The following is a 21,116-nucleotide window of genomic DNA, read 5'->3' on the forward strand; positions in this document are numbered from 1 at the left end:
AAATAAAGAAGTCTCTCTATATAAATATAAACTCTAGAATTGTCTGTTAACTATGGAGTTGGTCAGCGCTTGATTAATGCACACAAATATAAAACGGCAGTCCTGGAATAAATCATTTGGCCTGTTCTCGGATGAGCTTTAACCTCCCTGCTTTCTAACATTTGCCTGCGAGACAGGAGAGGTTAAACTAACCCCAGGCCAGCGTCTAAAAGCAGCTATGCCAGTCTATAAAATGCGCATAAAAGAGAGAAGGCACAGAAACACAAATCCACCGTGGAGTGGAGTGGACTGACAGCAGCAGCTTTTTTTGGGAACAAACTGGATGAAGCTGCAGGTCTGCTGGCAGCAGATGGGTCGCTTATACAAGTTGTGATTTCTGGAATAGAGCAGAGATTTCTATAGTTGCTGTCTCATTTTAATTTAGTTTGTTTTGGACCTCTACGTGGATACAACTGAGTCATTCCCCATTCTACTTCTGGCCCCAAATAGATCATAAGCCTCAGACTTGTGTCAGTAACTAGAGCCAGTCACATTCAGTGGATGGTAAACCAAGAGGTGACTCTGTCGTGTTCCGGAATGCACCCCTGTAGACAAAAAGAGCGTGTTCATTCGATTCATTGCATAACTATCCCTAACCGGCACTGAGCACAGAAAGCTGGTGTACTTTATGTCCCACAACACAGATTTACACTGCTTTCTAGAAGGGGCAGCCACTTATGCAACAGATGAGACGCAGTCCTTTCATTATTTAGCTCATCCTATTTCACCACACCTGTCTTCCCATGTGTTGTCTGATTTGCTGCCTTTAACTGGGCGGGTTCTGTCTTTTCACCTGCCGGCTTAGCCACGGTCATGCTCGCCCCTTTGCTCTCTTGCCTCTTCTCCTGTTTGGTTGTGCCCCCGAGCTTGCTGGTGCTACGTTGGTGGACGGGGGTTGCTGTTTTCACGGGGTTGGGTGCTTTGCCCGGGGGCACACGGGGGTCTTCACCAATGTCAACGGTGAGGTTTGTGTAGAGAGGCTCCAGCTCTCTGGAAAGGAGCTCATAGGTCAGAGAGTTGAGGCCGTCAGAGCGCCAGTTGAGTCTGGTCCTTTTCAGAAGGTCAAATCTAGAAAGACGTACATGAAATCACTGGTTTGTTTGCATGTGTGCATTTCAGGGGCAAACTTTAAAGGTGTGACACTATGGGAAATTTGTAAAAAAAAATCTTGCATATAATTAGCCACTCTAATGTCTGTGTGTTACAATATCATATGGTGCTACAGCCAGAAGATAATTCGCTTATCTTAGCATAATAATAATACATTTATTTTTACTTTTAAAAGAAACTCAGAGTGCCAAAAGACTGGAGGCAGGTCCAGAGCTTAAACGATCAGTTTTTTTGCGGATTAATCTAAAGAGATCAAATGGTTGGTGAGCTCTGGAGATGCTTGTAGGCAGGGTTTGTTACCTTTGGACAGAGCCAGCTAGCTGTCTCCCCCTGTTTCTATCTTTATGCTAAGCTAACAGCATCCAGGCTGTAGCTTCATATTTAACAAACAGACATGAGAATGACATCAAACTTCTCATCTAATTCTCTGCAGGAGAGTCAATAAGCACATCTTTTCCAAAAGGTCAAATATTCCTTTTAAAATACCCTGTGAAAAAGACCTCTCCAATCAGGTTTAGATATATTCCAATGTGAATGTAACTTGTGGTGCTTTGGCTGATTACAGGAGCTTGGTTTCATAATCCATGAAATCTTTTCAAAGCATTATGGCCAAGAAAAGTGAAAAATAGAATGTAATTGAAAAATGAAAAATGTATTATTGTAAAGACAACATAATTATAATCTCAGTACCCTGTCAGAAACTTCCAAATTTGCCCACGAAATTAGAAAATATCCTTACTTAATTTGTGTGTCTGCAAGTGTGTCCATTGGTACCTGCGTGGATTTTGTTCATTGCCTCTGTCTCCTTTATGTTTGATCATCTTGAAATGACCAATGGCCACTGGAGGGCGCATGATCTTCATGCCAGATAGACGTACTCTGGATAGGAAGCACACAGCAAGAGTCAACAAGAACAGCGGATTCTCATTCACAGTCAGAAAAATATTATCATTATTAACAAAACCTGGCACTTAAGTAGTCATGCTATTTTCTGAAAAATAAAGCAACACACAGTGTGATTATATCTGGCCTCTAAGGGATAACTGAAAAATAAAGAAAACAAACAGAATTGTGGGTGACATATGAGAATAACATACTTTTATGGTCTATAGGCGGAGGAAAACACTGTGGTTTCCTTTTTCCATCTCTGGTGCTTGTGTACCACCCCAGTTATCTAAGTCAATCAAAACATGGTGTGACTAATGTATTGAATGTCCAGTACATGATACACTTTAGATTGCAAACATCATGCACAGAAGGCAAAGTGTTCCAAAAAGTAGAGGAGGGAAGTTCTCGTAGTTTTGCTTCATGTAATAATTAGTGCAAGCTTTTTTTATTATCATTTTCTTGTTCCTTTCACTGTCAAATTAGCAAATGGTAAAAGAGCCAGAAAGTGGACAGAGGGGACCGCAGCATAGAAATGAGATGAAAACTGCCTTAAAACTCTCAAGCACGCAGCTCAGCCCAAATCTGCAAAGCTAGTCCATGCGAACATACTCACTGAGCCCACTCCAAGAGACACACAGCAAAGCCACAGCGGTGGGAGGAGACGTGAAGATGATAGATGATGTTAGAACAGATGAAATAAAAGTCAAAGAAAAGGAAAGACATGTGGGACAGAAACTGTAAACATGAGAAAAGAAAGAAATGCGTCGCGCAGAAGACATACAAAAAAAAGTACAAGAAGCGGAGGGGCTTAAATGGCTGTGTGTGCCGTTCTGATGCTGAGCACCCGTGCACATCTCAAATGTTCACATGCACAGTTTACTGTTCACTCTGTCATGCAGAACCTCCGCCCCATCATCCCTCCTCACCTAGCAGCAATGTCATCATCCTCTCCGCCCCAGCCCCAGTACTGGTTAGGGAAGCCGTTCATCTTCATATATTGGTCTGGCGTCACTGCAGACACCCCACCAAAATACTGCGGGTACGGCAGCCTGGTAGGGTCACATCACCAATGTACAATCTTGAAAATAATATCTCAGCCCAATACACTTGTATAGAAGTCCATCTACTCATACACACACTTTGCTTCTACCTGTATCTGAACTTGTCCATGGCCACGGACAGGTGTGTCGGGAATTGTTTGTGGCAAGTATAGGTGTTGTGGTCGTTCTCGGGCAGCAGGTCAACATCGTGCAGGAAGATGCAGCTCCAGTCTTCATCTCTGAGGGCCTCGCGCACCCCAACATTCAGCAGCTTGGCTCGATTAAAAGTACCGTTGCCCCACTGAAGTCAGAAACAGAGACAGAGGGTAACACGTAGATACACATGAATGTATTACATCGAAAACAAATACGGCATGAGAGAGCACAATGTGTGAGTAAATAATCTCATACTGTGATGATATGGTTACAGTTGTGGCCATTGTAGCCCGAGACATCGTGACTTATCAATGTCCTTAACAATATTATTTTAAATATATTAATAACACTTTAATCACTTTGGCCACTTTAATTACATTCAACATGGTGCAATATAAATACATTTAAATACGTTTTATATACTTTTTATTCCGTCTGTATATTTAATATTGCTATTGTAGATTTTTTCTTCTTTACTTTTTTTAATACTGTTGTACTGTTTATTTATATTACTTGATTTTTATTAACTATGTGTCTCTTGTGTGCACTGCTGCTGTAATCCTGCAATTTCCCCACTGCGGAACTAATCAAATCCAAATTATGGAAGAAAAAAAGTTCTCATTTAGGCTATCTCTAATAAAACTGTAGCCATGTAAATTTGTATTTGCCCAGGTTTTTAAGACACCTGTCTCGGAGCTTCCCTTTGGTGATGTACTGTCATCACACCAGTAGAGCAGTATGCATTTCTCATGACAGAGACAAGCTATTGAATAACACTCTGAAATACATATTGATAATACATGTTTAAACTAGCATACATACCTGCTGCACTATATAGATGCTGTAGTGGATCTGCTGCCGTTGCAGGAAGGGGTGGAGGTGATAGAGGAGGGCTCGGAGGTGGGTCTGCCGGTTCCGGTATGGTACCACTATCGCTGTGTGATGGCGGGGCTCACAGTCAGGAGGACGGTAGTGTCCGCCTGGCAACACTAACGGGTTCCTCTGTCTGATCTCCTCCAGGGACAGAGGAGAGGAAAGACGAACAGACACAGGTCCAACTGGAGGGAAAGAAAAAAGTGTTAGAAGTGATATTGATGGTCATCTTAGATTGCCACACAATCGTTCACTCTGTAATTGTTCTGTATATGCATGCGTTACATACAACAGCACACATTCAACCGCTCTCGCGCACTCACCCAGCAGTGGGGAAGGGATCTGGCAGTCTCTCAGCGGTGGTCCTGTGGGAGGGGGTCCAGTGCCTGAGTTGCGAGGCGGCGGAGGCGGCACTCCCAAATGACTGAGGTTGGTATAGACGTCGTGAGGTCGAGAATAATCAAACTCTGGCCCTGTGGTGTGCACTAGGACAGACACCAGGCCTCTGAAGCCCCCGAGGGAGAAATAGAGAACAAAGGCGAACTGGAAACCCACCAGCAAGGCTAGTGTACACGGGGAGTCCAGAGAGCGACCGTAACACGCCATAATAAAGTATGATTGAAGAAGTATAGTGAAATTTAAACTTGAGGAAAAGGGATGGAGGAGTGGGATGAGAAGCTTGATGAGGATGGTGGAGGGAGAGGTGGGAAATGAGCAAGGCGAGGCAGAAGGAAAGGAGGGGAAGGAGGCAGCGCTCAGTGCAGACTCAGGCGTTAAGGAGGGGAGTGTCCATCTGTAGGAATCGGTAGTAGTGGTGGTGAAGCTCAGTCAGCACTGCCATCACCTCTTGACCACAGATGTCACTGAGAAGGAAGAAGAAAATATTTTTCGTGAATTAAATGTATTGCTTGTTATCATTATCATCATTGCGTTACATCAATCTGGATTTAGGGTACCTGCTATTGCGAGAGTCTAATTAAAACCTGTCCTGGGCCAGGATGGGCTCACTCCACCTCTCTCCTCCTCTTCCTCCTTTCATCATCAAGCTTTCTGTAATATAAAAAAGAGTGAGAACAGTGCAGGAGCATATTTGTGTCAGCACTACTGTGGAGTCTACTGTAAACTAAAATAAGCTGGGGAATGACAAGCATCTACAAACAAATGTCATGTTTGCTTCTTTATTTAGAATGGCTTATTTTCAGCAGTGACATTTCCATGGGGCTTATAAGAAACGCTGATGCCTTATCAAATTAATCCAACATCACAGTTCCCTGTTTGGCCAAACAATGGCATGCTATAGCAAGACTTCCACACTGGAGCTGACAAGAATCACGGAAGCAAACACAAATCCATTACATAGATCAGTGGAGAGAGCAGAAGCAGCGCCATGGTACAGAGAGGCTTCAAACTGGGTGATTAGCCTATCATCAGCCACCGTCAGGCCTATGCAGGCTATTATCTACAGTATTTGCGTGACTGAAGATGAAAATGCCAATAGCATAATATTCGACAGGATCACTGGCTATAAAGGCGGCTTCTGAAATCCCTAGTATTGAATTTAGGCTGCACACAAGCTCTGCAGCACCAGCCGACTCACCAGCACATCCCTACGACGTTTCAAATCCAGCCCCCGGCTTCCTCTGAGAATCGACGGGCCGCTGCCACCGAGGAGACGCGATGGACCAAAATAAAGCGTTTCTTTCTGATGCCGGTCGCTCTTCCTCCTCCTCCTCCTCCTCCTAATCTCTCATCCGAGGCGAAATCTCTCCGTAGCTGCTTAGAGAGCGCTGCGAACGCTTTGACACGCAAGAGCATCGCCGCGTCAACACAGGCAAGTGCGCTCTGCCTCATCGACACACGGGTGGATCATTGTATCTCTGAATCAGATGGGCTGCGGCGCACAGCCGCGGTGACGACGCACGGAGCGGCATATTTGAAAATGAGAATTGAATTATGATATTGCAGCTGATGGTTGATTGATACATCCATACATATTTGACCATGCAACAAAAATGCTAAATATTAATCAACAGAAGTTGTTTTTCGGCCATTATGGTTAAACGTTATGGAGCACAATGTATTTCCCTTTGCCTTTCATTTCCAAATATAACCGGATCTGCTTGGATAGCTCCAAAAGTCACTAAATCTATAGCGAGGAGTTTTTTTTTAACACTGACAGTTCCTTTGGTCTTCCCTCCATTGAGTTTCCCTCAAACAGATAACATTATTGTCACAGCGTATATTGATTGGCATTGTGATGTAAAAAGAAAATAACTAATATATATTTAAAAAATCTTAAATTCATCATCGTTTTAAAAAGTTTCATTATAGAGATCCAGTGGAGCAGCTGATACTGATCATACTGTTTATCATATGGTAAGTATGCACTTGTACTTATTACAATGTCTACAACCCTACATTTTAGTCTGCATGTTATCATATACTAATGTTATTATTATAATTTAATATCATATAATAATGTATATATTTTGTCTGTGTGAAAATGTACGACGTTATCAAAGTTAATTTTTTGAAAATTCCTCCTTTACCCTGCTCTGCTTTTTTCTGTGTGTTAGTGCTGAAGATGCAAAAGCACCACAAGACTTCTGGGAAAGAGCATGACATTCTGGAAATTATTCTCACAATACAGGAGGAATGTGAAAAGAAATTGTCGTTCAACCAGTCAATACAGTTGTTGTGGCTAAAAACAATTCATATGCACACAAAACATTTATTTGAAACCATTTTCATTATTTTCATCATTTCAAAAAAGACTCTTGTTGCGGTTAAATACAGCTTAAGTGTTAAAAAAAAAAGTATGTGTTCTGATGTCATAATGATCCGAATAACGTTAGACTTTATATTTTCCATTTAAAGATGTCAGATGAAAGGCTCATCAAAATGTCAAGATGGATTCAAATTGAAGACAAATTCATAACATTTAATATGACAAACTCTCACTCTCATAGGATTGAATCCCATCAATGTCCAAATAATTAGCTTTGACTTTTTTATTCATTCATCAAATGTTTGCCACTTTTGATATTTCTTCTTTGTTTCTCAAACAGCATCCCGCCCAGTTGTTCTCTGGCTTTATGCAGCAGGCTAAAAATGTCTTTATTCACATGCAGCAGTATCTTATCAGATTACAGAACAGAGACAGGACAGAATACTAAGGGCTAAAGTAGTTCCACATATAAGTTTACCAATGTAAACAGGCTAACCCTCCAATTACCCTGAAGCAGATAAAGCAAAACAGAAGAAAAAAACTGTGCAAAACAATGCATCAACACTATTGTTTGTAGCGCGATGTGAACACACATTGTCTCAAAGCTTAAGCGGATGTGTGTTTTCTCTAACTGGGGCAAAAACCCCACTACCACTGTATTAAAGTCAAACAGACCGCATAATATTTAGTAAAGGCACAGAATAGACGTCTTACAGGTTCAGTTAGAAAGATGTTTACTGGTCAGCATGATTTTAAAATGTACTTATTGTCAACTTTCATGATATGTACAAAAACGTATTTGAGCTGGTAAAGTTTAATAATAGTTTCTACACTGTGTGCAGTTATTTTTGTTTCTGTAAATGGTGGAAATTGCCCACTAATCTGGGACTACAGATGACGAATACAGTATAATTTAATCAAGTGAGTTGAGGGCCAAATGGCTTCCAACCAGTTAAACAGGGGCAACGTGGTGTACCTCCCAGATCAGCACACACACACACACACACACACAAAGTCATACAGAGCACATTTTTATGTATATAAAAAAAACTATAATGCATTGCTGTTACCAAATTGTTGATGTAAAAGAGACATCTATCACAATAAGCACTATTGTGTAAAATATATTGAATTAAATGCTTCACTAGTTTCCATTTTTCATCAATTTAGGCTGGGGGAAAATAATCTTCTCAGACATTCTCCTCTGTTTTTATCCATTTCAAATGGCAACACTTCCAAAACCTTAAAATAAAAAAAATGAGAAAACTCAAGTGAAGTACTGCCAGCACTTTGTTTTCAACTCCCTTCAAGTTATGTGATTGTATTTTTCACTTCTCTTTCTATTTCATCAGTTTATTGCCCATCCTCTCCTCTCACTAATCTTCTCTCCAAAAAGTATAACAACAAAGATATTGATCTCAAATATGAACTCCCTTCCCTCTATATCTCAAGTTTTTTTCATTATTTAAATTATCTGCTCCTCTGCATCACCTTCCTCTCACTTTCTCCATCTCTCTGTATCCCCCTGTCTTTACTTTTTGTAGTTGCCAAACTGAACCGCCCGACGATCGCTGACACAGCGGAACGTTGCAGGCTGCACCTCCCAGTAGTTGACAGGGTTAGAAAACAAGCTGATGCCGTTATAGAACGTCCTCTTCATCCCAAATCCTCGAGGGCAGAAGTCATCCGAGCCCACCTGGTCAATGTTGTTGGAATGGAGGTACACCACCTAGAAAGCGGCAAAGTCGAGGGTGAGTAGCATCACGAGACAGATCCCATCTCAGATGGCAAACTAAATGTGTGCATGCAAGACTTACCTGCAGGTATTTCATATCTGGAAGGCCCTTGGGAACACGAGTGAGGCGGTTGTTGTCCAGGTGCAGCTCTCTCAGTCTTGGGAGGAAGGACAGACTGCCGTTCTCTATGTTACGGATATGGTTAAATCCAAGGCCCAACCTGGAAAAAGTGAGACAACGGGGGAAACGTGAAAAAAAGCAGAAAACAGGCCACTGCACGGTACATTTAGCTCAACTGTTTTGCCGATGTGAGCTGGAGTAACTGCACATTCCCTGATGAGTATCATTGCAAAGAAAAACTAGATGCCAGGTGAGAATTAGGGCCACAGCAGCCTGGCAATACTCCTGTGACTATAAATAGTCCCATTAGAGATTAGGAGTGTGTATGAAGGAGGTGTCAGACAACTGGAGTGGAACAGAGAACAATGTAGAGAGGAGCACCTGAGCTTTTTTACTGGCATTTCAATGTAGTTCATATAATTACCCCTGAGGGGCACTGCTGACTGGGGATGTTTTAATCCTTTAGAGATATACAAGAAAAGCCCTCAACGTGCAAGAAATCAATTATGAAATGAGTATGATGTTGAAGAGTGTTTTGTGTGTGTGTGTGTGTGTGTGTGTGTGTGTGTGTGTGTGTGTGTGTGTGTGTGTGTGTGTGTGTGTAGATACCTGTGCAGGTTTTTGTAGCGGCTCAGGTCCTCCAGTTCCACAGCCTGGATCTGGTTGTGGTCCAGATGGAGCTCATGGAGACTATCTGGGAGATCTGAACGACAGACAGCATAACATGTAAGGCTCCATTTAGGGTGATTTTTGATTTTGTCCAGTGGCTGTCCATTCCTTTGTTGTGTCCTGTCCAGTTTGCTCTTGAAGTACTTGAAGGAATAGTTTGACATTTTGCGCTTAGTTGCTTTTTTTTTTGTTAGATGAAAAAATGAATACCACTCATTCATCAGTTTCACAAGAGGTTACAAATAGCAGCTGATTTTCCTAGCTTAGTATAAAGCCTGGAAAATGGGGTGAACAGAAAATCTGGCTCTGTTCATGGGTTAAAAAATGGTCTACCAGAACCTATAAAACTCTCTAATTAACATGTTATATCTTGTTTGTTTAATGCATTCAAAAATAAGTAGTTTTAAAGAGTCGAGTAAAAAGTTAATTTTGGGGTTTTACGGGGGAGTCAAGGAGGCCCTTTTCTCCTTCATTGTCTGGATTAAAGAAATGCAGATTATTTTACCTTTGGAAAGCGCCCGGCACATTCCCCCTGTTTCTAATCAGCTGCTCAGCTATATATTTAGCATATACGAGAGTGGTATCAATAATATAAAGAGCCTATTTACACAAATGCTGAGCTATTCCTTGTAAAGATGAATCCATTTTGAATATGTTAGCATGTTAGCCACACATATGAGTTACCTTTTGGCACCCCAGTTAATTTGGACTCTGATATACGCAGATAATTCAGTTTCAGTCCCTTGAAGGCTCCAGGCTCAAAACCGCTGTTATGGATGGGGTTGGCTCCCATTTCTGCAAGATGAAGGAAATATTTGTGGCATGAAATAAAAAAAACTGTCTCTTTAATTTTCTATACAGTGGCAAAGGCAGTGGTGAGCACCACAGGGTATAGCCTAGATTTGTTGAAGTCATCAACATTTCTGACCTATGCAGTTCATGTTGCCCAGTCCTGCGAAGGCTCCAGCTGCCACCGTCTTGATGCGGTTCTCGTGGATCCTCATCTCAACCAGAGAGGCCGGCAAGTTCTTGGGAACAGTGGTCAGCCGATTCTTGGAGAAGTAGAGCTTCTGCATGTGCTTCAGAGGCACAAACGTTCTGGGGTGGACTTTGGAAATCAGGTTATTCCTCAGAGACAGACCCTGGAAAAAAACATGCGGAGCCAAATGAAACACTCAGACAGTCAGAAAATGAAAAGTAAGTAAGCAAAAGAAAAAATACACGAATGCACAAGAGCCTATTTGCATTCTCTGTTCCTACTGAATGTGTTTGAGTGAATTAAAACAGATCCAGGAGTCGATCTCGTCATAGCCGACTGTCTACCTGAGCTGGCTAAAAGATGGAGATGTAGGCTTTAATAGAGACGCTATTGTATAATGTCATGTTGCGAGTTTCCTACGCTGCCAGATTCAATATTGCTCTTCGTCAGTGCTCTTTAATGCGGGTCAGGAGTGAGCAAAGCCTTTCTGCAAAGAGAGGCAAGGATGTGAGCTTGAATACTCCCATTTGGCTTCAGGCTCAAACTTAATACAATCAAAGCTCTCAGAGCGAAGGGTGGTGGAGGGTGAAAAAGAAAGGAAATTAACCTCTAAATCCTCAAGGAACCAGAGGCCATCATCATAATATTTCACACTACTGAAGCCAATACAAGCTGAGCTGAGTCGTTTATACATCCTTGAGAGGTGCTGATCTAATGCTGAGAGCGACATTATGAATGTGACCAGATTGTGTGTGTGTGTGTGTGTGTGTGTGTGTGTGTGTGTGTGTGTGTGTGTGTGTGTGTGTGTGTGTGTGTCTTACATATAAGTTAGTCAGGCCTTTGAAGTCATTCTCTTTAAGCTCAGCGATACGGTTGTTCTGCAGGTCCAGGAACTTGGTGTCCGAAGGAATATTCTTTGGCACCTCAGTGAGACCTGAAGATGAGACCAATGAAAAACACAGAAGGGAATCATGCTCCATTAAATGCTTCCATGGCTGGAAACCCTGAAAACCAGATTGTTTTCAAGGGGCAAGCTCTGAGGATATCTTAGTCAGACATTGACCATGGAAAATAAATAGTGTGTGTTTTAAAACCTCCATCAGGCCTACACATTAACCCAATCACACGCCCACACAATTTCAAATGAGCACTTTGTGCCTCCCCGGCTATTATTTTAATGAGCGGTGGACACAGACACAACCATGGAGGTCACACAGGGACGTCAAAGCGGCACATAACTAACATTACCGGTTTGTCACTTAGAAAAACATGCCAGATGGGGACACCAGATGTTTTCCATCTGGTTTCCATTCGACACAAGTCACAAAGGATGTGATTTAAATACCATCAGCAAATTCACACATCAAATAAAAGGGATACGGGCACAACCCTGACACATACACACAGAGAAATACAAGCTGTGTCAATGTATAAGTGGTGAAGCTGCCGTGCCAAGTGTCTTCATTGTGGCTTCTCTGTGACAGAAACACCTGCTAAGAAGTCCTGTACAAGTAGAGAAACTGTGCAGTTGACAATATCATGACAAGCATAAACTATGGTAAATTAGGGTTGCACTTGTGAATATTGTTTACCAAGCAATAAATTCATAAAGGTTAAGAATGGGTTACAAAAAGTGGACGGCGTTAAGAAACACACCTGCATTATTCCATTCAGGGTTCTCGCTGGAAAAATGACTCAGGGCACACACAAGTACAGCAAACCAGTCATCATTAACTAGACCACATCACAGAGGACACGTGGATGGGTGTATCAGATGTGGTTAGTGGCGCAGACAGGCCACTGTAAGCGAATCCCAACCAGGGCCGAACTCATCTGGATCAGGACCATGATGCAACCAGACCCGCTGGTGGGAGAGGCCGCCAGCTGTCCCACTGGGATCCAGTTTGCCACCAACCACATCTGTCCCACAGGACTCTACCCATAGCTGTCCATCTCGAGTTAGGTTTATATATATGGCTTTGCTGTACTGTGCCACACCCTCCTTGTCACCACACAGGATCAAACCCTCAGCAGTTCCCTTTGGCATTCGGTACAAACCACGTCCACGCAGTGCGGAGAGATCTGGTTGAGGCTTGGAACTTTGTAGTGTATCCTAGAAATCAGGCAAGATGTTGCCCTCCGAGATAAATTTGTATAAATTGAATGAAATTAAATATCAAAGTTTTAATCCGATTATTAACTCAGTCTCAGTGTAATACAGTTGTGACAGCTGCTGTGAGAGCCATAAGACTGTACCAGTGTGATTTATATGGAAATATTGACCTTCCAGCCAACACCTGCAGCTTTTGACAAGCATCCTGCCAGCTGAAAAACCCCAAATGTATTTGCTTGCATCAAACCTGAAAAAAAACTTTCACCCAGCCCCCGATTAACTGAATCCCTTTAACCCTCTAAACCTCAAACCACAGCGTGTCACCCGTATCTGCCACAAATCTCAAAGTCTTTACCACAAACTGACAAAACTAGCACCCTCCTAAACCCCAGTGTCCCTCAACACAAATACCCGACATCATGCTGGGATGCACACAGAGGAGACAGACGCCACCGCCAAAATACATCTGTTCTAAATAAGCACTTGACATCTCGGAAATTATACGCTTCCACATTTACCCGCAGCAGAGAGACCAGGGACTGTAAATATATAGAGCTTGTAAAATGATGATTCAACAAAACCATTATGTCTAAACACAGACAGCCTATTAGAGGTATATAGCCAGAATCTTTATATCTGTAAATAAGATTTATTTGGTCCAGTAAGAATAGACAGAGGAAGAATAGCATGCACTTATAATATCCATAGGCAGGAAATTGTAATATATGCTTGTATGGAAACATGACTAAAATTAAGTCACAGACAGACTACAAAATGATTATTTTAAATGATATTTGGAGGTAGATACATTGGTAGTGAGAAGACTTTTGTGTCCTAATCACGAGACAAGTTGTTTGATGTTTTTTCTAGTGAAACTCCTACCTGTGAATTTTTTTAACCCTCACATCCTTATCCTACATTCTACTTCCATCTTTAAACCCCTTTAAATCATGCTTCCCTCCATCCTCCCCTCCCGTTTCCTGTCTACGTCTGAAAAACAACATAAAACAGCTCCTTAAAGACAGAGAGGAGATTGTAAACTTTTCATCTCCTCCGATCAAAGTGTCCTTTATTTTCTCTTTCTGTTTACCTTCCTCTCCGTCTTTTGATCACTTTACATCTTTCTCTTCCCTCCTTCCTTCTCTTGCCTCAGACTTTTCCCCTTTACTACCATGTCTCTCCTTCTCTCCCACCTAGTATCTACATACAATGTCTGGAACACATAATCCCTCAAAGACATAATCTCTCTCTCAGATAATACACCAACGAGGGACTTTACTCTCTGGAGACTATGAAAGTCATGCAAGGCTCGGACCATGCTCTATCACTCTGTCATTCAACTCATTTGCTTTCCTGTCTGAACCTCTTGTGTGCCACACACACACACACACACACACACACACACACACACACACACACACACACACACACACACACACACACAAATACTTAGAAACGATGACAAAGCATAACAGACATGTCTCTCTCTCCTCTCTCTCTCTCTCGCTCTCTCTCTCTCTCTCTCTCTCTCTCTCTCTCACACACACACAAACATAAACACACACACACACACAGAGACAGACACTCTCACTGACCGAGGTCAGAACACTGGACGACCCTGAGCTGACAGTGGCAGCCGAAGGGGCACATGGGTAAATCAGGGGAGGGAATCTCCTCTACACCCGAGCCTTCTTCCTCATCCCTCATCATCGTCATCATCCCGCCGCTGTCCATGCTGTCCATGGCAAAATCCCAGAAGCCTCTCTGCTCGAAGGGCAGGGCCGAGGAGGTGGAGAGCAGCCGAGCCACGCATAGCAACAGCAGGAGGGAGCAATATTGCAACATCGTTAACGTGTACACCTGAGAAAACACAAGAAAGATGGAGAGAAACACTTTAAGTTACCAGTTTAATGGTAAAGCAAGTAAAACTAATGCAGTGTAATAAAACAACTCTACAATACATCCTACATTAAGGTTATAATGTTTATGGAAACTGCTTCAGAGAGGTTCTGATTCAACTCTGTTGACATTCTGGAGGCTTGAACTGCATTGCAAATACTTATTATTATTTCAAATGTATTATGTCCACTTCATTTAAATCCATGGAAGTATATACAGGAACATGCACATGGTATTGCATGGCTGGGATGTAAAAATTACAACAAAAAGCCAGAAAAGTGTCTGAGCAAGGCTGGATAGTCCTCAGGCAAAGCAGGCGACTGCCCTGGGGCCCCAGACCTCCAGGGGCCGCAAACGTGCATTGTACTTGGGAAGATGTGGGCAACAGTTCATCACACCCCACAGAGATTAGGAGGTGGTGTGTGTCTGTGCACACCTGGACTCCCCAGCACGTTAATCCAGCCACGTGGACAAGACCTTAAAATGCATAAGGTCAGCATGAATGGAAATTGAAATGTTATGAAATGGTCTGGCTATCCTTAATTATAAAGCCCTACTGTTTATACCACATAACAGGCCAGCGGCGGCTAGAGTCTGGTGAGATGAAATGGACTCATTCCCCCGGGGAAACCCGCCAGGAGTCAACTCTGGGAATGAAAGTCACTTATACCACACTGACAAAATGTCACTGTCTGCTTCCTGCACACCAAGTCCAATCCCAAGAGAGTAAGTCACTTCTTCTCACTAGCCAATCGCAGAGTGTAGAGGACATCACCTCAGCGCTGGAAAACTTTATTCCTGCAACCGAGCAGTTAAACAAAGCCACCATTCATTTAGAGGGGAAACTGGGTGTGCAAGTGTGAGAGCGTCTGTGTGCATGAGCATGTATTTGAGTGTGTATGCATGTCATGAAACACAGACTCCATGATGTCATAGCTGTACACACACACACACACACACACACACACACACACACACACACACACACTGCTGATTGAGGTCATAAGACGTGTGTGTCTGTGTTTTTTTCTGGCTTCATCTTGCCTGCTCTGACCTAACCAACACCTCAGTACAGTCACCCCCCCTTTGACAACATCAAAAAAGAGTGAGGGGTTCAGATGTCTTGGGGTGAAATTTTGGATAATATGATTAGAAGTTTGTACTGCTCTTCAACTGTCAGAACAAATTGCAACTCAATGCAAATTGTCTCTTTGTGTGTCGATTACTTGTCTCAAGCCAATTCTACTAAATGCAACACCATTCAAACAGCTTGATCTTTGCCCTGCATGTTTCAGCAAATGTCCCAGGATTTTTCTCGTAGCACTCACAAGACTTTGAAAGGCCTAAAAGGGAGAGATTGTAATAATAAAGCTTGTGAGCAGGTTTCAGGGGATTTTTTTAATGTTGGGGAAATGCTTCTCATTCCACACTTCATGAAAAAGCGTTATCTAAACTGATACTGATCCTTTAAATTACAAAAGTAGAGCCTTAAATAAAACAGTCCACAAAGAAGAATGTGGCCAGAGTACAAACATCACAGCGTGTGGTTGATTAATTTATAACACGTGCTTATCAATTCAATTTAAACACTTACTAAGTATTCATAGCCTAAATCATATAGGACAGTGCATGAGCAAACTAACTGTAAAGTTGCTTATGCAATCCACTGCAACCGCCCCATTCGGAGGAATAAAAGTATTACTGAGAGACATTACAATCTGTAAAACTAAGAGCCTGTGCATGAAGTGGACCTGGCCTGGAAGCATAAATAACTGGCCCCTGCAGTCTGCTCCCTGCAATAAAAATAGCAGCCAAATTATACCATTTTGCAGAAGAAGAAAAAGCACCACTGGCCTTGGCTTGGCCAGAAGAATGCAGAAAAAAGGACATATATGGTCAGCATCACATAATACGCAAAAGAGCTGTAATATAGAAAACAACGGACTAAGCTATATATCTACGATTTCTGCAACATTGTGGGAGGATTGAATCTAAAAACGTGGCACCCTTGCTCTAAACTGTGGCGTGTGCAATGATTTGTCAGCCATTTGTAGAGATGTGGTAGATGGAGATTTGCAGATAGAGGTGTTGGGGACGATGGAAAGGTAGACAGGAACATAAAATAGTCTATCATCATCCAGGAATGGCGTCTGAGGCTACTATAAACACAACATAACGACAAGACTAAACTACATCCCACAACCAAGCAGCCTCTCTGACTGTAATGACCACTTTTATCTGGCCCTGGTGTGTGTGTGTCAATTTACAAATTCCTCTCTCCGCCTTTAGCTAAATTGTGAGCCACCAAACATCCGGTCTGAGACGAAAACAAACCAAAGGCTTCAATCTGAATTGTTCTGCTCCCATCCAAAGGCCAGGAGTGGTTTAATGGATGGATGGCTCGTCGGCTATTCTTGTCTGGCTCACTGTGTTTGTCTCCGTGGTGCTGTGGAATGGGAGTGAGGGGGGTGGGGGGAGGGTAAAATGACATGATGAGGCAGACAGAAGAGTGGGAGTTGTGTGTTTGCTTTGGCGAGAAGGAAGATTAAGCTGCAGATACATGAAGGTGTCTAGTCAACACTTCCCTTCGCATCAGTACTGTACACTTTGGCTGTAAAAGTATGTGGACACACTAGTCTGTTTTTTCAGGGTTTGAGCTAGGCCTTTCAGTTCAAATTGACATAAATTGTAGTACTATAACACCTTTGGCATGAATTAGAATGCCAACTGCAAGCCATGCCTCATCACTCATCATCAGTGTCCCATTATTGCTCTTGAATGGGAGCGAATCCCTACTACCATGAGTGGATGGAGGCCGACTGACAAAAAAATGGCAGTTGTGTCGTTGAAAGCACCATCTGGTGAACTATCCATCCTACAAGTGCATCAGTTGTTTGAGTTTCCCACACCCAGCGTCTGAGATTAGCTTTACATTTCCTATATGCACTATCCATCAAGTGCTGGGTACTTGTCAGCTCTCACATCTACCGCAATTACTTTGATGTGACTAAAGTTCCCACAAGGCAGCCTTTGCCCTTGTCAAGCTAAACAAACATATATCTAAAATATATGCTCGTTGTGTTGCCAAGAACACTCATCCCTAGATACAATGCATAGTGTTTGGTCTCCCATGACTGCGGTTCAGAGAGAAGCAATCACCATTACCTCCCACCCAGACATACACACAGCCCCCACTTTCTTTTGACTCGTAGGAATGACTGCTACCTTTTATTCACGGAAAGAAAATGTAATTGTTATGACTTTAAAGTCATCACAATTCACTTTTATCACAGCACGTTTTATTCACAACTGCTGCTCTGATCTGTGTCTGATGTAAATGTCAAACCCTTTGGGCCCAACTGCCAAAATGCATTAAGCTTTACAATATCGACCAAGACATAAAACGCTGGCTCATTTCATCTGAGTATTCATATTCAGGAGCACATCACCTCTGCTCCTTAGACTGTGTTGGCAGAGAAGAGTTAAGGGGGCAGAGAGCTCACCAAAAGTGCCAGCTGGCACAACAGCGCTGGTGTATTGGCAGCCGCCACGTCAACACTCAGTGCTGTTTAACATCACAGGGTGGTTCAAAGTGATCACAGTGCTGACTGGGCACAATATATTTGACACGGCCTCGTATTGCGTTGCAGAGAATACAATCGTATTTTGGCTGCAGTCGCTCCGTGGTGTATTTCTTTGTTTCAGGAAACCATGATGGAATTCTGAAAAAGATCCAAGCTACAATAAATTCTGACACCCCATAATTTTTTGGGTTATAAAATTTGCTTGTCGGAATGTGAGCTAACCCAAAGACACACACACACACACACACACACACACACACACACACACACACACAAACTCAATTACATCTCAGAAATGCCTTCAAAATGATCTGGTCATTTGGTTGAACTCCCTCACTTCCTTATGCCTTGTCTCCTTCACTCTACACATGTGACACACACACACCCTAAATTCATGTGCTCTTCAGACACACAGGCTGTTAGTGCTAGGCGTATTCGGTAGGAGCGTTCGGGTGGAGTTAACTGCCCCAGTGGCTGTAATTTGGTGACTACAATCCCTAAAAAAAGGAACTGTTTGGCAGCTTCTCTGATGCTGCCAAGCTTGGATGTGGTGGCAAGCTGCTCAATGCTGCAGAGACGAGGCCTGACCAGAGCAGAGAGGAACAAGAAAGGGCCGAATCAGACAACTAACCTGAGGACACATGAGTCTCATTCAAAGAATGTGGACTATTTCAAAGAGTGTGCTGGTCGTAAGTGGGCTTTGAATAAACCAAAATGCAACAATAAGCAAATTCTATTGTCAAAACATGGCAAAGACCAAGCTCAATTTAACTTTGACTTGAAGTTAAAATCATAAGAAAAAGGGAACATGTTACACATACAGCCCTCTGCAGGCTAACTGTAAGTTTGCATTGAGACCAACGTATGATGAGACAGACAGGTGGACAGACAGACTGGCAAAGGAGAATCCCCAAACAGACAGACCAGCAGGTGCAGGGTGGTCAACCCACAGGTTGGCTAATAGGCAGGCGGGCTAGAAGGTCAGCAAACAGACAGATGTAGACTGTCATTTAAACTGTCTGACCATGGACTCCACAGCCAGACACTGTTTGATATGTCTCTTTACAGGCAGGAGACTCCGTTAAATGTACTGGTGTAAATCAATGTGTCATGGTAGTCAACCATTGCTGGACATTAAGTCGTCAGCACAAATCAGAATGAGGCCACAGGGGAGTCCTCAATGTTTGTTTGCATCATATCATGTGACAAAATAAAATAAATCTCTATGCAAGTGTCTCAGACCACAGTTGTCTCAACACATCTGAGTGTGCAGAGGCTGAATTAGGGCAGCGCAGATGTGTCCAAGTAGGAGTTGACTTGATTGGCACGTTTCACCGTCATTATTCTCCCCCTTTCTCATGACCCAGGGACGTACATGTCATGTGTTGCATTTAAAGTCCGACGGGACAATATGGTCGCGTGGATTTGAGGATATCGTGAGTGAAAAGAAAGGTTTCGCTTAATGATCTGCATTAATGATCGCTCCCAGTGAGCAGTCATTGGAGACTCGTTGCGCCATCTAGTGCTACACCTGAGTAAGAATTACAGCGTCTGATGCGCCATGCAACCGGTTGCATTAAGTAGCTGATGATACGGAGAAGCGTTTAAATATAATACACGTGACAGGGGAAACAAAGAAATAACAAACACATTCAATAGGTTACGAGGTGCAAACTATATAAACAGCGTGACAACTTAAAAATATAAAAGTTGGTGACATAAAATTTCAGCAAAGTACAGAAAAATGTGAACAAACTACTGAGCAAAATAGTTCAAATCTCCTAAAATACAAATAATATTGATATGATTAAAACAATTTTCGCCATGGTATTTGTATATACTTAATAATATAATTAAAAAATCAGCTGAAGGAAGAAAGTTGCCCTCTGGCCATTTACAAGACTGAAAAGCACACAAAATGAAAATAACCCATCACCCCTACCTTATGGATACAATTAAGATATGAATTCCAAATTCCGCAAAAGGTTGAAGGTTTCTCCCTGGTTGTGTCAGATTATCCTGGAGTTTTTTTTTTCAAATCTTATATATTTATCACATTGATGGATTATTGCAGTATTTCCCTGTGACATCCAGCCGCAGCTCCTCCGACACTGTGTGCCACTGCGAACCGAGTCCGGGCACCGTGTGTGCTAGTTCTAGTCCAAACCGAGCCAATGACTCAGAGCTGGGGGGGTCAAGCCCATGAAGTTAACAAGCAGCCTCCTTTCTCCCCCCTTGGATGGAAGAAGAAGAGGAGGGGGGAGAGGCCTGAGCACAGTAAGTAAGTGATATCATGCAAATAGCATCGAAAACTTTACGATATTATGGGAATGACACTTAACACCATAAAACCAATAACATATTACACAATTTGAGGTTCCTTTATATTGATGGGTGTTCCTGTTATATTTGTACATCCATTAGATATATTAGATATTATTAGATTAGATATAAGTATATAAAACATTTTCCCAAAAGTAATATTATGGCAATGTTTACTAAAGAAAAAGAAAGAGAAGGAGACATACACTGTAGACGTTCACTGTATGAACTTTGTACCTAAGGGTGTATTTGACTAGTTCAATTGCTTTTGAAGAACATTTAGATAAAATACATTGTAATTTTGGCACTGCCAATTAAAACATAAGCATAACCTTTGTCTGAAACCAATCAGACAGACTTCCCTGCAGTAGCTTTACGGGGGCGCTCAGTAAGCTGTTATTGTTGCTCAACAAATGTGTCTTTATGCAGCTGTACACAGGATTATACCTATCTATCTATCTATCTATCTATCTATCCATCTATCTATCTATCTATCTATCTATCTATCTATCTATTTATCTATCTATCTATCCATCGTCTATCTTATTGGTGTGTATTTTTAATGTTTGCTTAGGTTTTAAATTATGTTTTTTTAAACCAACTACTTAATTGCATCACATTGAGCAACACATCTCGTTGATTGCTGGGAGAGAAAATGGTGACACCACTGAGCTCCACCAAAATCATGCAAAAAAAATAATTTTATATCTGGGACTGTGATTATAAAACCTATGATTTAGCATCTTCTCACGGTTTTCTATTAAATAGTTTTTTTCGGCAGGATGAAGTGTTCTTTCTCCCTGACTCTGATTTCCTCTTCATATTGCCAGCACTCAGAGAGAGGTAGCGAGTTTGGCAAG

At 42.2% G+C, this 21,116-nt stretch overlaps 2 protein-coding genes across 2 annotated transcripts; both read right to left on the reverse strand.

Annotated features, from left to right (window-relative positions):
- Nucleotides 1–758: 758 nt before the first annotated feature.
- Nucleotides 759–4,712, reverse strand: b4galt3 (UDP-Gal:betaGlcNAc beta 1,4- galactosyltransferase, polypeptide 3; the record flags this gene model as incomplete). Its single annotated transcript, XM_079226705.1, has 6 exons — nucleotides 759–1,107; nucleotides 1,924–2,028; nucleotides 2,964–3,086; nucleotides 3,188–3,378; nucleotides 4,056–4,291; nucleotides 4,430–4,712. The coding sequence occupies 6 exons, from the start codon at nucleotides 4,710–4,712 to the stop codon at nucleotides 759–761; spliced, it is 1,287 nt and encodes a 428-aa protein (XP_079082831.1).
- A 2,081-nt stretch (nucleotides 4,713–6,793) lies between these two features.
- Nucleotides 6,794–20,042, reverse strand: bgnb (biglycan b). The gene is made up of 8 exons (XM_079225693.1): nucleotides 19,877–20,042; nucleotides 14,047–14,311; nucleotides 11,160–11,272; nucleotides 10,288–10,501; nucleotides 10,044–10,154; nucleotides 9,300–9,393; nucleotides 8,652–8,790; nucleotides 6,794–8,563 (listed from the first exon to the last, which is right to left on the reverse strand). Exons 2-8 carry the CDS (start codon nucleotides 14,294–14,296, stop codon nucleotides 8,366–8,368), a joined length of 1,119 nt encoding a protein of 372 aa, XP_079081819.1. The 5' UTR covers nucleotides 14,297–14,311; nucleotides 19,877–20,042; the 3' UTR covers nucleotides 6,794–8,365.
- Between the last annotated feature and the right edge of the window lie 1,074 nt (nucleotides 20,043–21,116).

This window comes from Taurulus bubalis (genome assembly GCF_910589615.1).
Source record: "Taurulus bubalis genome assembly, chromosome: 11".
Classification (NCBI taxonomy): Eukaryota; Metazoa; Chordata; class Actinopteri; order Perciformes; family Cottidae; genus Taurulus; species Taurulus bubalis.

Bases quoted from the DNA above. Each gene is read 5' to 3' on its own strand.
- bgnb (XM_079225693.1), bottom strand. From the start codon at position 14,296: ATGTTGCAATATTGCTCCCTCCTGCTGTTGCTATGCGTGGCTCGGCTG. The intron at 11,273-14,046 runs GTCAGTGAGAGT...TCTCATCTTCAG, and splicing joins CGTCCAGTGTTCTGACCTCG to GTCTCACTGAGGTGCCAAAG. The intron at 9,394-10,043 runs GTAACTCATATG...TCTGTCGTTCAG, and splicing joins ATTAACTGGGGTGCCAAAAG to ATCTCCCAGATAGTCTCCAT.